The 17,368-nt window shown below is 37.4% G+C and overlaps 1 protein-coding gene across 1 annotated transcript; it reads right to left on the bottom strand.

The window, feature by feature from the left end:
- Positions 1-141: 141 nt before the first annotated feature.
- On the bottom strand, positions 142-14,924 carry LOC145780515 (ethanolamine-phosphate phospho-lyase-like). Its single transcript, XM_082592134.1, has 12 exons — positions 14,780-14,924; positions 13,836-13,954; positions 12,754-12,913; positions 11,040-11,202; positions 8,901-9,014; positions 8,045-8,127; positions 7,239-7,332; positions 4,515-4,640; positions 3,652-3,806; positions 2,682-2,771; positions 1,044-1,152; positions 142-884 (listed from the first exon to the last, which is right to left on the bottom strand). The coding sequence occupies exons 1-12, from the start codon at positions 14,905-14,907 to the stop codon at positions 804-806; spliced, it is 1,422 nt and encodes a 473-aa protein (XP_082448260.1). The 5' UTR covers positions 14,908-14,924; the 3' UTR covers positions 142-803.
- Positions 14,925-17,368: the final 2,444 nt, after the last annotated feature.

Here is a 17,368-nt window from a genome sequence, read left to right as displayed (position 1 = left end):
CCGATAGAAATGTAACATTTCCGTATCCGTAACACCTTGATGTCGATCAATTAATGTATTTGTTCACCAGTGCAGGCATTGCCGATGGAACGAGTGTCTCAAATGCAGCCATCACCAATATGAGGGAAAAAACCACAAGTATCGGGTTGCCATTGCTGTTTAATTAACATTAATGCACATAGGGCAATCTGATATCATAAAAACGTGCACACAGTGCTACAACCTCCATACAACGGAAGCTCATAACCATATGCATAAAAATAAAGTTTAAGTACAGTAACTGCTTTAATTAAGCAAACTATAGATTAGGTACGGTACACAACATACCTAGGCAGGCTTTATACTAGGCCTAAGAGACTGTTCAAATACCAGATTGGAAAGACGTCTGATAGAAGATGAAGACAGTGGCATCATGCGTTACTCAAACAGTCCTCAATTTTATCTAATAGCCCGTCCTGACCTACTGCGCAAGTTAGCTACAATATTTAGAGTGTAATTATCTTTAAAACAAGATAAAAATGAATAGATATTATGAATATAAATAGTCTCACCAAAAAACACCTTTTTACATGAAACATTTTCGTGAAGAATTACACGTTAACAACTCACATTGGAGCTAAAAACATCTACGCTGGGATGTAACTGACTAAGATCAATAATTTTTATATAACTTACTGTATTTTCTAAGACGGTGCTTTAAAGATTAAAATTATTTTTACAAAATTATTCGGTTGTGAGACATAGAAGTCGACTCTTTTTTGTTGCAATGAAGTTCTCCATGATTGCGTCGACCACCGCGTCTCTCAATGAGCGATTTGCCCATTTGAATTTCCTTCCACTCTTTTCTTCGTATCGGGCATTGTGGCCATTATTTCATCCAATGTCTGCAAGAGATGTGAAGCCTTGACTTAAACTCTATCGTGAAAGATTTGCTGCTCTCAGGGGACGTTAAAACGATAGAAAAAAATGTTTTTTTTGCTAGCTGGAAATCTGCAATTGATGAACTGATGTTTTCACCAGACGCTGCCAAACGGTTTCCTCACCTGAGTCAAATGGTCCGCGTTGTTTTTCGAAAAACACATTGGTGGTTTAAATTTGAGCACATTGTTGTAAGGCCCGTCTATCGACATCAGAATGAAGCGATCTTTCAACCTAAGAGAAAACAACCAACTGGCAAATAAAGCACTTTTATTGTAATGGTTTAAAATTGAGACTATTCATCAGGCATCTAAGGGAACGTTCAAATATTACGTAACGCCTTCGAGGGGGAGGGGGGGGGGGGTTTATGCAAAGCGTTACGTTAGCGTCACATCGGGGGGGAGGGGGTTCAAGCAAAACGTTACGTAACGCTTTCGAGTACGGAATGGTGGTTTTTTGTGCTGAATTTGTAGTGAAAAAGCGTTACATGGGGGAGGGGGGGATTGAAAAAAGCGTTACGTTGGCGTTACATGGGGGAGGGGGGGGTCAAAAATTCGGAAAAAAAAAGCGTTACGTAATATTTGAACGTTCCCTAATTAAAAATCATGATAGGTTATTTTGGAGCAAAATGAGCTAAACTACCCAAAGATCTTGTAAAAGATAATATGTATCTTTCGCAAGTTTAGTTACTGGTAGTTCCAGTATCGTGGCTCTGTACTATGCCGCTGGACATCGGACAGGTAATGGTAAACTGATCTAATTCGAAGAAGTTTCTTTTGTCTAATTGAGGAAACGTCCGAAGGTATACAGATTTAATTGGAACTCTTTGTGTTTGTTTAGCTTATTTTACGCCAGAGAAAGGTACCATAGTCATACAATTGCAAATAGATTTGGTGGCTGTGCTTTATTGACATCTACATGGAGACTAAGTTTTAAACTTCATCACTTGCACGTATGCGCAAGGTTTAAAATTTGTTTCTAGGTCAACTTTACGATCGGAAAACGTCAGCTTCTTCATTGTCAAGTATATGTTTAACTTGGGAATTCACTAAATCCGCCCCGATAGCTCGGTTGGTTAGCGCGTGACTTCTGGAACAAAGAAGCTTCAAGATCAAGCGGCGCTGGTTTGAATCTCGGAGTGTGCGCTTGAGCAACGCACGTTAAGGATTGCTCTCCATTCAGCGGCATCTTATGGATGGAATAATGCCAGGGCAACAAGACCAACAACCGTAAACTTCACCATGTCAATGTCGGTGACCGGCCCCACGCCAGTGATTCAAAGCTTTACAAGTATGCGAAACTGCCAGGATTAAGCTCTGCAAAAAGCTTTCCCAATCCGAGCATAAAAATCAATCAATCTTAAACCTTTATGATTGTGGTACTTTTTCCTTTTGTATGTTTTGTTTCTGTACTCTATCTTGAACATCATCGTTACTATTGCATTTCGAAATAACATTGTATTGAATAGTTTGGTTGCTCAGTTTAGGCTTTTTAACCAAAGCATTCATCCTCATTGTTATTGAAGAAGCCAGTTCGCGTAGGCTACTCCCAGACAGCAAAATCCGTCATTCTTGCATCAACATATCACGTTGAATCAATGCAAAAATGATAAATTTTGCTGGGCTGTCATTGGCGCTGTGACGTCGTCGACTCAGAACATAATCATCCACACAAGAAATATTAATCGGCATCAGAAAATAATGGTTGCGTTTACCTAACGTTAAAACACCGTAAAGCTGACAAATTTTGACTGAACACCGTACCTTTGCAAAATCTCTTGAGCTAAATCCGTGTATGGTTCTCTGGTCTGGCGATTTTTGACCAAATCAATACCAATGAACAGACCGACGCCTCTGCAATTTCAATGTGAACAATCAAATGTTTTAATACAACATGTGAACCTTATGATTAATAATTACACATGATAAAGATTATTAATTGGTTCTAATTGTTTGCACGTGGTGCATTAAAATTATTTCTTAACCAAAACCATGGCGACCAATGGCCAAAACTATAAATCATGACGTAATTTCCATTCCGGAATGTTGTTTTGCTGCTCGGCTGTTGTATTTGAAACTATACTCTTACGTCTGGACAAACTGTTGAAAACATCACAAATAATAACACTGGTCAACACAATTTTTGTGGTATAAACTTTGAAAACTGATTTAGAGTAATTTTGCGATAGTAAATCCGAGTCTGACTTCAGATTTATTCTATCACGTCAGGTTTCTGAGACATGATAACAACAAATTGTTACTTACAGTGCCAAAAGTGGAAAATTTGACGATGTGTTAGCCACACAGAAACACTGTGCTGTGTGCTACATCCAGTAATCCCTACCATGGGGTGAATAAATAGATGAAATACATTTCAAACTACAATTTTGATACCAATTTGTTTTTAACGCAAAATTATGAACTAAAAAGTAATGACAAACTAGAAGTATAACTGTCACCACCTGTCAATGTTTTGCATCAAATTACAAAAATTGAAGCAAGCCTACGGCATTATGGCAATGCTTGTCTAGTAACCTTATTTAAGCTACTTTGACCTACATCAACCTTTCGCTATGGCACTGCATATATTGGTGGTGAATGCAACGTCAAATCTTCCACTTTAGGCAAAAATAAAGTATTTTTGTTATATCTTAAAAATTTGATGTGACAAAAGAAGTCTGAGTTCAGATTCGGATAGTCCAGCTTAACTGATGGGATTAAATAAAAACAATACCTCAAGTCGCCGACAAACTGATATTTGTCTTTGAGAATCTGTAGCTTCTTTAAAGTGTAAGCGCCAACTTCCAGCGCGTTTTGCATCAATTTTTCATCTTCAATGACGTCCAGTACAGCATTAGCTATCGCGCACGACACGGGATTGCCAGCATACTGCAAGACAGCTGAGGTGTAAGGTTGAAGTTTTTACATCATCTTAACGTCGTCAGACGTTAAAACGACGTAAAATAGTAATGTTTTTTTGTTGAGCAAGCAGCAACAATCGTTTTGTTGCCAATAATAACACAAAACGTTGATGTTGTTTCAGGCAATTGGCTATTTAATAACATGAAGAATTGAGGTGAGTACCAGAAACCATACAGCAATACGATGACGCTGGAACAACATAACCTGTTAAGAAAAAAAAACGTATTACACAACGCGACAGTTTTACGACAAACTATTGCCGCACTGTTGACTGCCATGTCACGCAATGCAAAGTAACAATTGCAAATGAATCGAAAATATTTTGTTGTTTTAGTAGGCGTTCACAACTATTTGAGGACGCCATTCAAAGCTAAATAAACTTACAACACAGCTATAACGTAACTTTGGAGCAATTGTTGCATCGTGTGGCCCACGAGGGATACGCCATCAGCAATTTTGACATTTGTTTCAAACACGGTCCCTGATACATGCGCTTCGTCAGAACACAAAAACGTGCATAACCTCCAAGCAGTTTTTGTTCAACTACTAAGAAAATGGTGCCCCAACCAACGAAAACTGGTCACATGCAGATAGCCGCCTTGGAAGCACGCATTCGTATATGACGCATCACATCAATAGATCAAAGGTTAGGCACTCAATATGCAGTGTACGTACAGTGTTGAAATACGAGGGAATGCGCTTTGCAAGGCTATCGGCAATCTTCTTGGTCGTCACCACACCAGCAACTGGGTGCCCGTTCCCCATTGGCTTTCCTATAGTGACGATGTCTGGAACAACTTCCTGTTGGAACACATTTGTAACTTTTCTTTAGCTTTATATGAACAATTGCATTAATATTGTGCAACAAAGGGATTTGTCACAAAGAAAAATAAAACTAAGCTCAGTCAGCAATATCAAGATTTCAAGTAACAAGAAGTGCCCGTTTTAGATCGTTTCATCGTTACTGGAAGTTATAATAATGTAAAAAAACGGCACCTTTTTTCTTAACTGTGATGCAAACTGTCACATGAATTCAAAGCGAGTCAACGATCTCCAGCTGCAAATGTTTTTTTAAAAGCTGCCTTGTCTACTTTGTAACAAAAACGGATTGTCAAATGCAACATTATCTACTCGTGGTATTTTAAAGGGAAGGTTTGTCATATTGACAAAATAAAATGGTATCAAATACAGGCTCGTGCTTGCGCACCCTTCTTCTGTGCATATGTTTTCATTTAGTTTATGCCCTAAATTAGATTGGAATACGAGAAGATCGATAATGACTTTAGAGTTAAATTGAATGGTTTTAGAATTCCTATGTAAGATATAGTCATAAAACAATTCACACAAGCATGCTACGTTCCTTTAGGCAATACAATGTCAATAATAACAAGCGACAAACTCGCGTCGGTTAAGTGTAGCCTACTGAATAATCTGCGATTCGTCTTACTTCACCAAATACTTGTATGGCTCTGTTATGACGTCAGTAACAGCTTAGCTCGCGATTGTGCTGATGCTAGTTTGTAATAGCGTCACCTTTGACCCGAAAAACTAACCACCAAATGTCATCAAAAAGTGGGTTCAATAAACATTGCGAAATAGTAAATATTGACTTGTTTGTGATGAGAGTACAATGCCTTCATGTTTTCAGTCAAACATTCGCTGACTTGAATTACAAACTACCGCATGACATTTTCAGATAGGCCTACTTTTGCTCATACAAAACAGCACCGGTAGAATCATAGGGAATCTCTAATACCATCTTTTGTTGTGGAGAAACTTACGGTAAGATGACATTTAAGCTGCTGGCTGCAAACTCATACTAACTTTAACTTATGATCCTTCCACAAGGATAACAGCTAAACCGACTGGTATAGGCGATAGTCTGTGGCAGAATTAGTGGTGCGATGCTGACGAGCCCAGCCTTATGGGCGAAAAAAAAATCATGGGCGAAAAAAAAATCATGGGCGAAACACGGTATCTATCGCTATCAATTCTTGCTACAATAGGCTGCCGAAAACCATGTAACTGTGTGAAGTTAAATAAGGCTAATAAAAAAAATTAAAACTCGAGAGGAAATGTGTAACAGCCGAATCACGAGTGCCTGTTTTTCATATATATTATATAGATATCTTGCGCGTGGTTGTGACTTGTGATATGAACCAGTTTGAGTCTGAGGCAAAATAAAAGAATTGCATTCCAACAGCCAAAGTTTCTACAGAATCTACAGGCTATAAGGTATTTTCTCAATGCGTTAACTGAATCAGATCGCCTTATGATACATCTATGCAAAAGCGTGTTTCGTAGTAGGATTTACATCGTGTCAAGATTTATCTGGCACAAGACGCTCATTAGCACTTTATAGATAAATAAAAGAGATAGGTGTGTTACGAAGATGAAGCAGTTGTGATAACCACAGAGTTAGCAGGAAATGGAATATTGTTAGTTGTTACAAACGCGGTGTTGTGACGCGCATACGCAAACAAGTAGTCTTTTGCAACCCAACTCTACGCATTTGATGTGTTTCCATAAAAACACCCAAGCTTTCAACTACAAAACCAGTAAGAATACTCAATATTAAGGCATAGCTTATGGCCTTATTATCTCATATAGTGTCCACCCACCTACAATTTACCAATTTTTTGACGGGGATAGCCGGTTGCGTAGCGAAAAAATAGCTTATTTATAGACTAGTCAAATTTGTAAACTTGGCTCGGTCAAGTGTCAGTATTGTATCGCTGATTCAAGTTTCTAAGCAATCGCAATTCCAGTTCAACGCATTGTTTAACTTTGAATAAACACGATTTGAATGAAACAAAAGACTTACATCCCACAGCAGTCTTAGTGCTTGTTGCATGAGCTGATCTTATCAACAGTTAAACAAACTTTTTAGCACAAAACAAACACTCATTAGTACTGAGTTTCCAGAGAACTAAAGGCGTATGTAACTATGTATGTTCACACAAATCACACAGGCAAGTTCATACAAATCAAAACGAACCTAATGCAAACACAACTTTGGTGGGTGTGTCATAGCTTGGCCAATCGTAACTGTGTCATTTCCCAGTGTCGCTTTCCCAGTTTGAAAGTGTAACCCAAGGTATTTATCGGAGGTTCAAAAACTGATTTTGCAACTCAGTGACTCAATAAGATATAATCATCTCATCTCTAAAAATACAGCACACATACAAATACAGTACACATACAGCGGCACCTAGTGAATGGAATAATTCCCTGGCAACAACACTTCAACAACAAGAAAGCTTCACTCTGACAATCTCGGTAACTGGCCCAGTGTCAAGAACCTCTACAAGTATGCGAAACTACCGGGAATAACCAATTAAGACTTTGTCAGTCCGAGGATAAAGATTCAAAACCAACCAACCAAATATAACAAATAACCTGAAGCTCGAATGCCCAAAATCGATTTCCAACCCTTCCAAAGCCAACCTGCACCTCATCCGCTATGCAAACCCCACCAGCTTCCCGCACGTGCCTGAAAAGCAAAAGCTCAATTAAAACTTGACTTTGATAGTCACCTAAAATGATTAGTCACCGCACGTTATATAGGTACCAGTAAAGCGTGTTAAACATGATAATGTAACATGCTGAATAATTAAGCAGTTTTTACAGATTATGATTTTTGGAGTGGTTAATATACTGACGACCAACATTAACATTTATGAACTTCAACAGTTTTAGCAAGACTGATGTTAACTTATTCTTCTGTGTAAACTGCAAAGTTTCAATGAGGCAGTAAAACCAGATAAAACCATGGTAAAACGCATTACATCACACAACCAAACGTTTTAGAAATTATCTTTTGACGGAAAGGCCCGAGAGTTCGATGAATCCAAGCGGTTGTTCTTTATTGACAGCAGTTCGGCGCGGCTATAAACGTCTTTAACCAAGCTTTAACACGATCGAATGAAAGAACAAATCAGATAGAAGAAATACGAAGCAGAGAAAGACCCACAAACAAAAGAAGTGGGTGAGCAAAAAAGGTGTAAAGAAAACTGACAATGGCCAATTTCCGACACAAAAAAGATTCTTAAGCTTCAAAAATAATGCTTGAGATGTGAAAAGCTGAACCAGAATTATTACTTACCCATTTCAGAAACCTTTTCTCAAACTTCTAACTTAATTATTGCAAGCTAATTGTTCTATTTCAAGAATTGGTTATAAATTAAAGAGAAACCTTATGCCACCTGAATGCTTCTTGCATGTAGCCAGTGGGGGGGATCACTTGCCCACCACAACTTTGTAACGACTCCATTATGAATGAGGATAACTGGGAGAAAAGAAAAACTAACACCATGTCTTAAAGTTAGCCTAACAGCTAACAACTTATGTATTTTTAGGGTTAGCCTGGCTTAGTTAGTGGATGGGATCTTTTCTCTTGATTAATTTATGACATGCATTTCAACAGCAGTAGCTGTAACGTTTATCTGATGAAAGTTGCAACTATTACCAGAGAAATTAATAATCCTGATAAATACCAAAACGTTTCAGTATTCAACATAAACAACTTGTAAACAAGAGAATTTAACCATTAACCTTAACAATTTGTTAATATTCGACTTAGAGAGCCTATTTAAGAGATGGCTACAATTAGTCTGCACAACACCAAGCTCATCATTGTCTTGTTGAAAAGTTGGCTATTCTGCGGGCGGGTGGCTACCATCTGCCGAATTGCAGGCACACGGAGTTGAACTTTTGAGAATGCCATCTAAGGGTGGCACAGGTCGCTTTATAACAGTTACATTTTTCTATCACTTATGTATCTTATAAAATGTAAACTAATGTTGTGGTAGTATGTTTCATAGACAAAACTATTCATTGTCTCGCATGTGAGAACAAAGTGGTGACACACAATAGGTACATCAATGAATTGGAAGTTTCCTGTATGGGATATAGGATCATGCTGAAAAAAAAATGGTGTACAATAGATCACATACAACAAGTATCATCATAGTTACTGTATATTAGCTCTATACACAATACACATTCCCGAGCAAGATGCAAACAGCTTTACTATTATAGTTAGTCATAAGAGTTAGGCACCTGCTTGTTGTTTTGCTTAATCTTTTCGATCAACCTCTGGACTTCAAGAGCATAGTCAGAGCCTGACTGGGAGCTGTTGGCATGCATGCCTCTGTATGTGTCAGGAGAAGGAGCCTGTACCGGATATTACCAACAATGTTATTTGGAATAAAATGTTTTGGATTTCACCATAAAACAGCAACCATACTAGACAGGACATCAATCTTTTCGTTGAATAATGAAATCATTATTTTGTAAGTTGAAAGGCTATCAACGACTATCCGATTGCAGGGAAGCAGAGTCGGAAGCAATAAAACGGATGTTTTTCTATAAAACATATCATTCAGGCTGAATTGATTCAGCATATCACATAGTCTTGTGTTTGTTGCACATTTTTACAAACTCCATGAGCTTTTGATTCACCTTTTTATGTTAAACATATAAAACCCAACAGCAAATGGGGCTGGGATTCCGGGAATGAATTATTTAGGGAACGAGATTTCCACGGATTTTCACTTTCTAATCTCACAATTTATCGGAATTAATTAAATACATCTCCTCATATAAAGAAAATCAATAATGTTTATTTATTGTAACTAGAGTTCCTCAAAACAGGAATATCTTCTTTTGTTTGTGCATGATATTCCTTTGCTTGTTTCAAAATACGTTCTTTAAAGAAGTAATTCGATTCAAAACCCATGGGAATTTATTTGGGTTTGTGCTTGAAACAAAACAGTCCAGAACACAGAAGCGCCATAAAATATAAAGTACCCGTTCTTGAGCGACCTTCATTGAGAATTTTCCGAGTCCATTTAGGCTGACGATTCAGAAAACAAACATTTTCCAAAACGTTTCGAAAAAATTGATTTTACTTTGATGTAGCATGCTATTTCATTTTGATTACGTTTTGTTTTGAATTGAATTACGTCTCGTACGAAAGATCTCGTGTTTTCTGTACGTTTATTGGCGAAAAAATTGAATCACTTTATTTCGAACTGTTTGTCGGTTTAACACAGTGAAAAACTAACAAAAACACATCTACAAAGGCAATCAAAAATAAAAATGCATCAAAAATGTCGTTAGTGAAGAGATTTATAATTTTATTGACGAAATGAACAAATCAAACCCTTTATATCAGTGGTTCCCAACCTGGGGGCGCGAAGCTGTTGCTCATGCAACAACAAAAGTGAATGTAAGTAGGCCGAGGTACCGGTCCGCTAGTAGTATGTGCCAGGCTACGTTTACATGACGTTTCATTGCGCCCGAAATGAAAATTTTCCGTTTCGGTTAGTCTACCAGACTCGTAGTCTATTTGCATGCGATGACCGAAATGAGATTCATGGCGGTCTGGATTTCATGTCGGTAGTTTCAACAGAAACGAAACCGAAATAAAGCGGTTTCTGGTGATGTAAACACACCGCAATGAGATCCTACAACGAGATTAGCCCTAGTGCTAGTAGTTTGTGGTCTGTTTAAGTATTTATTTGTAGTGTAGGAGGAAGAGAGAACTTGAACATAACATCAGTGCAATAGCTTCGTGTTTTTGAAATCATAATGATAGATATTTTCAACTGGGACTGGAATGCTGGTTGTTTAATTTAAGTGAGCAATTAGCAATTGCGAACCAGCAAAACAAAGCTACGACGTAGGCCTATCTAAGTGAGAGTGGTTTTTCAACTCTTCTGCATATGAAAACGAAGGAAAGAAATAGAATAGATGTGGAAGACGACATGAGACTGGCTCTGTCTAGCACGCAACCTCGAATTTCACGGTTAGCTGCTGACCTACAAGGTCAACCATCGCATTGATTTGTCAATAAATGCAAGAAAAACATTTTTAGTGCTGCCTTTTGTTGTATTATTTGTTAATAGTATACTTGCATTTAGGAAAGAATATAAGCGGGGGTCGCGGTATCTACGAAAATTTTTAAAGGGGGTCACCAAGACAAAAAGGTTGGGAACCACTGCTTTATATTAACGGATATATCATACCATTCCGGCATATACAGAAAGGTATACTGTAATGCTTTCAAAGATAAGTTTACTTTTGGTTAAAGCTTTGCACGTAAATATAAAATAAAGACCATGTAAAATAAAGACCATATAAAATAAAGACCATTTTTGGTAGAATATTTAATGCTTTGAATATAAATCCACTTACAATATGAACGTATTCAGGCTTGTCTGCGTCTTGTAAATATTTATAGGGACTGATGTGGATCAAAGACTGCAAGTGGCCATGATAAGCCGAATCTAATGTGATTACGTCAGACCCGCCCGTGTACGTTTGTGCCAACGTCAAAGCAAGGTCGTTAGCTTCGGACCTGAAAGAAAAAAGTTTTTGTTATGATTTAACATAGTATATTTTTTTCTTAACAGAAGTTTGTTTAGTTAAGAAAAGTCTTAGTTTTGCTTTTACAACAAGCATAAGTTGGTTTTGACTAACTCACCGATGCACATTGCATACAAGCTTCATGCAAAAAATACTAATGACTGCAATATCTACAGTACAATGTGCTTTTTAGTTTAAAGCTTAATTGATGGCTTTGAAGTTCCCTTTTAATAAATCATTAGTAATTTTTGCCATTACGCACCCGGTTATAGATATATACATATTATAGATTGCAAGTGTTACAGGCACGCTGATTAATTTTCTCCCAGTATGTAGAGAAAACGGTGCAGAAACGGAAACAAAATGAAAAATAGACCCAATCATTTTATCCGGTCTCTTTTAATTGATGCAAACATAAGAATCACGCTCGTCGTGCATGATACATCCTCATAAAGCAAGGCGGTCACACGCTTGGCGCATTATAATCGCATTTCCAGCGCATGATCAATTGCTTTCAAGGAGTGATGCAGTTTTTCACCTGTCCTAACAAGCCTGCTTCGCGTCGAAAGTCTAAACTCTAAAGTTTTCAAAAATAGAAAACATTTTCATCATGACCATTTGACCAAACAAAGCTAATAAGGTATTTGTAAAATTAAAAAAATGTTAGATAAAGATATTAAAGCAAATGTCTTTTTTGTTTTCAATAAGACATAAAACATGATTCTATCCTGTCACGGTGAGTAGTTGTTACATACGCAAAGCACATTTTTCAGCATAAAATCGCCCGCTTGTTTAAAATTTCATTCAGACTGAAAAAAGTTTGTCATAAAAAACAGCTATAGGCTACACATGAGGACTAGGAGTACGTTATCAATACAAGCAGGTGGATTTTCACAAAATTTTTAAGCACGACATGGCTTCATGTTCCAAAATCTTCAAGAAATTTGAGATAAAGAATTCGAAATTTGATTACTTTTGAATATGCATATTCTACTTCATATATCAAAATTCTTGATAGAACTTGATGGAGACATAAAGAAACACAGAAGATGCCCACTGCCCAGAGTAAAGATCAATCAAACAAAGAAAGTTTGCACAAGAAAATAACATTAAACTTTTAGACTCTAGGATAATAGGATACATGCACTCATGCAGTGCACTTCAATTAAAGCCATTGTCAAATATGCTTGCACTGGTCAAACGTAATTTGTACTTAACAAAACCAAATCACATACAATTAAGAGAAAAACGGTTAGATGCTCATTGGTCATTGCCCATGTGTTGTTTTGCATAGCAAAAAGCAAAGGTTTAGGTTAATAAATACATATTTACAAAAAAAACATAATATATACTATAACATCAAAGCTGAATGAATTTAAGGTGTACTGTAAAATAAGGCGCAACAGACGCTCTTTAATACTGTACTAGTACTACTCAAATCATATTTAGTAGCAGATATATTTCAGCAAATATTGAACAACAATGTTATCCCATCATTTTGTACCACAAACATGCGAACACATGATATTGAATAAACACATACCCTGAATTGCACAAAAAGCAAACCTCCAAGGGTTCTGGAAACAGTTGGGTAATACGTTGAACATAATTGGACAGATTGTCATTGAGGAAGCGGCTATTTGTGTACAATTGACCCATCTGATTGCAAGCAACTTTAGTCACGTGAGGATGACAGTGTCCAACTGAAAATTGACATTGAAATGGAGTTTTACGTACAAAGTTGATTTAAAAACTAAGATCTATATATAACAAATTAGCAGAAAACGAAATGCGTTTCAGTAATATTATTGCCACAGCAGCTCAATTTGTTTTTTTCAACTTGTTATACATTAAAACCGGTGCAAACTGGTTTTAAAAGAATGCCATCTTGACAACCCTGTCTATGGTTGTGAACTTGTGATACATGGCAAATGTGCGACGAAGTACGTAGCAATTGCACAATGTTTGAAAAGACATCGGTTAGACCAGGGGTCGGCAACCTGCGGCTCTACAGCTCCTCTGGTGTGGCTCCCTCCAAATTTGAGAAAACTCGAAACTTAAATTTGCATTTTATTATTATAATTAAGTTGATTAATAATAACTTATGCCGATAAAAGTAAATAATAACTTATTTACCAGATGATGCAACAGCGAGTCCTCAGTGGGTGATAGCCTACTGCCTGTCACTCAATAATACACTTATTGCCATTACGTTTTGACTGTTACATTAGTTTATAGGTTTAAGTGCTATATTATACCTTTTTTATCAGTAGCTGAAATGATGTAAAAAAAATCATTTCTTAATGTAACAGAGACTGTATTCTGATCTATATTTACAGAAATACCACAAAATACATATAACCATTACGTTTTATGGCTCTTGCTGGTCATATCCGCTAAAAGATATAGCAGAATGGCTCTTTTGTTGAAAAGGTGGCCGACCTCTGGGTTAGACCACTGTCAAAAGCACCCAACCGTCTCTTGGCAAGACATTTCATGACCTGCTTGAATATGAAAATGGAGATTGGCTTTCTTTTTTTGATGGCCCATATAATTGATCTTAAATCTAAACTTCAATCAATGGACAATGAACAAGCAAAAGCTATAAAATTGAAAAAAACTGACCATGTGCTACATTGTTGATGCAGTCCAAATATTGACGACCAGCATCATCATACAAGTATTGTCCTTCGCCACGAACCATTTTAATTGGATCATCACGAAAATATAATGCACAAGGTGACCTGTAAACGCAAATTACTCACTCAACATTTTACCAACACAATGATCATGGCCACCTGGAGATGCGGCCTGATTTGTCACATTTTGCAGATTTTGATTACAGCGACTGCTATTGCTTGACTGACATTTTTTGAGATGTTTTTACTTTTTGCGGCTTCCTGATGACATAAAACTTTTTTTTTGCCTTGGGGAAGCAGTAGCAAATGAGAAAAAATAAATTGAAAAACGCAAAATCAGACTGTTATTGAAAATTAACAGTCTGACTAAAATTTTCGAAATCAAATTTTCTTTGTTTTTCAACATGTGAGAATGTTAAAACCTATTGTGTCATCTGGGGAAAAGATTAAAGAAAGCGTAAGAATATAATTTTCAGAAAAATTTATTTAAACGTTCGCTAAAAGTTAGAAAAACCTGAAAATTTCTGCAAAATGTGACAAATCAGGCCGTATCTTTAGGTGGCCATGCAATGATGATATATTATGTTAACATGAATGGTTAGACAAATTATCTGCTGCCACTTTCAAAAGCAGTACCGTACTACTACAATATTTGTAATCAATTTAATCTTCTTTGTTTGAACCTTCTTTGCCACTTCAGGGGTCGAGGGGCTCTGCCTTTTACCACCCTGGCGGCAACTCAGTCTAGATGTTTGGGCAGGTGTCAGGCAGCCATTAAACTGATTCGTTATCCAGTTCACACAAACCAGATCAATTTAATGATCTTGAATAATAAAGTATTTTTCTTTTTTACAAGACTGGTCACTCAAGTCAAAATGTGCTTGAAAAACTGAGTGCAATGAAGATGGAGACTTAATTCACCAAACATACCCCAAGTGATTTTTTCTCAGCCTCAGAGTCTCATCTTTTGGCATTGGATAAGAAACACTTTGTTCTCTTTTCAAACCACATGATGATCCATTAGTTGTTGAAGATTTTTTAACAATATTTTTCAACATTTTGATATGTTAAAAGTCTAGTTTATAAAAATCCTGCAAAATGTAAACACAATTGAAATCCACTAAAACTATATTATATTATACTGTAAGTTATTTAAGCTCTACTTTATGTTTGTCTGGCTTTAAAGTCTTTTCAACAATTGTCAGTGTTTAAATATATTTGTCAAGAGTATCATTGATAAAACATATATGGGCCCAGTTAAATTAATTGCAACAGGCTCAAATAAATAGGGTAGTAGGGTAGACCAGAAATATCAGCATACATTCTGCAGCAAATGGTCAGTTGTGGTAGACCACAGACAAACCTAATGCAACCTCAGTAAAAAAACATGCTTGGCAGGTCAAGCAAGAGCTCTTCTTTTATTCACAACATCTAAATAAGTCACTTTGCGCTTTAAGTTGTTAGTTGGCCTACAATTGCAATTCAGAATTAACTTGTTCGTTTTAGTCAAGCCTTAGGCTAGCAAATTGCCTCACTAACACAATATGTCAGACCTACATTTTCTATGAAATTTGGCTTGTGTTATTTCCTCTGCATGAATATTTGTACCAGTACCGGTACTTAACTTAAGTAGTAAATGTTCATGTCAGGAACATTTTCTATTTATTATTGATACATTTTAGCCATATGAAAACAGTCATTCTGAACAACCTGCTAGGCTATGCTGATCTTTAGCAATAATAACGCACGACATGGGACTTGCCATTTCACAGCAAATAGCGGTATATGTAACCTTGGCCTAACCTTTTTATTTTGTGTGCTCAAACATCGGCAATTCACCCTAACAAGTTGCATAGTCAATAAGGAATTGGAAAATATAGTTACTGCATAAGACTGATTTTCCATGAGTCAAATTAAATATTCCACCACTAAACCGAGCAAACTCCTGCAGATCGAGTTGCGGAATGCAGACTGCAAGCGTCTTCTAAATTGATTTTTTTTTTCGCCGGCAGCCTTGGCTGGTACGCACACACCTCTTGGCCAGCCCACACGCAAGTGACCAATAAAAGAATTAACTGTACATCTCTTATGTTCTCTATTTCATGCATAACTACCTTGTTCGAATTTAATTTTCCTACTAAATATGAGTAGGCTAGTAACTTTGATTGAAAGTCTTATACAAGTAAAAAAAATCGATGCATCTAGGCCTACACAGTAGTTATTTGTTTGTCATATCTTTATCCTGCATTGCGGGAAAGCGGACTTGAGCGCTATGCATCGGTTAGCATCGGTGTACGCCTTCCGACGTACACCTGACCCACGCTGCAGCCGACGGCAATGTCTGTTTCCGGTTGTCTACTCTACCAGGCCCGTAACTAGGGGGGGCGCAGGGGGGGCGAAGCCCCCCCTGCAAAAATGTTGGCACCCCCTGGAAAAAATTATGTTAATTAGCTCTGTTCGCTGACTTTTGAGTTTTATACTCAATTTTCTTGTGTTATTTAATTGTAAACATTGTGTGTTTAAGGGTGTGGTAGAATGTTGTCTCTAAAACAAAGTTTGCCTAATTTTAAACGAAACTGCATTAAAAGAGCGAGTTTTGCCAATACCAAACATTCAAATATCTCAGCCAGGAATTAGCAACAAGAAAACATAGAGACTTAGCTTTATTACCGAAAAATGCCCTAGAAAACATGATCTTATCCTTTTGCTATGCCACCGGACAGCACCATTTTACAGGAATATTTATACCCACATGTTTGTTGAAAATGCTTTCAGAATGCACCAAATTCAAAATAATTTTTCAAAATTTTCTGGGGGAGGCCCCCCAGACCCCCCGCTGCTGGGTGTCGCCTTTGGCGAAGACGCCGTCGGTCTTTGCCCGTCGGCCGTCAACCCCCACCCCCTTTCAAAATTCTTGGCTACGCCACTGACTGGTTCTATGATAAACTAGTCTAATGTAAATGTTGTATTAGGCCTACGATTAATGTTCTTGCGTAAATATACCCACATTGTGTACAAACGTCGTTTTCGTACATGATACGGAAAGTAAAAGTTGGGCCCCCTCTAGAATACTTTTTGCCCCCCCTGCTGCTCCAAGCTAGTTACGGGCCTGTACTCTACTTATGACTTAAATTTGGTACTACCCATTACTCGAAATCGATCACTGGGTAGAGGCAATTATCGTAAAGTTTCTTGCCCAGAGAAACAACAGCAAGTGCGGGTGGCTGGAGTCGAACATGCAGGCTTTCGACTGCGAGCCCAACGCGTTAACCACTCGGCCACTGCTGCCGACACATTTTTAAGCTTTATTCTTTCCCCTTGATTCTTCCAAACAAAAAACAACAACAATTAGGCAAACGACCACAAGAAAACAGACAGGTGTCAAACTCAAAAGTATACCTGGCCTGAGCGACTCGATTAGCCTAAATGTCTTGTTTTGTGGCTGTGCAAATTAAAGATAATAATAATAATAATAATAATCATGCTTTTATTTGCGCCCATTGCGATAACATACAGTAC

The sequence above is a fragment of the Aplidium turbinatum genome, chromosome 12 (genome assembly GCF_918807975.1).
Source record: "Aplidium turbinatum chromosome 12, kaAplTurb1.1, whole genome shotgun sequence".
NCBI classification, from domain to species: domain Eukaryota; kingdom Metazoa; phylum Chordata; class Ascidiacea; order Aplousobranchia; family Polyclinidae; genus Aplidium; species Aplidium turbinatum.
Note: the sequence above shows the minus strand (reverse complement) of the source record. Positions and strands in the feature narration are given on the sequence as shown.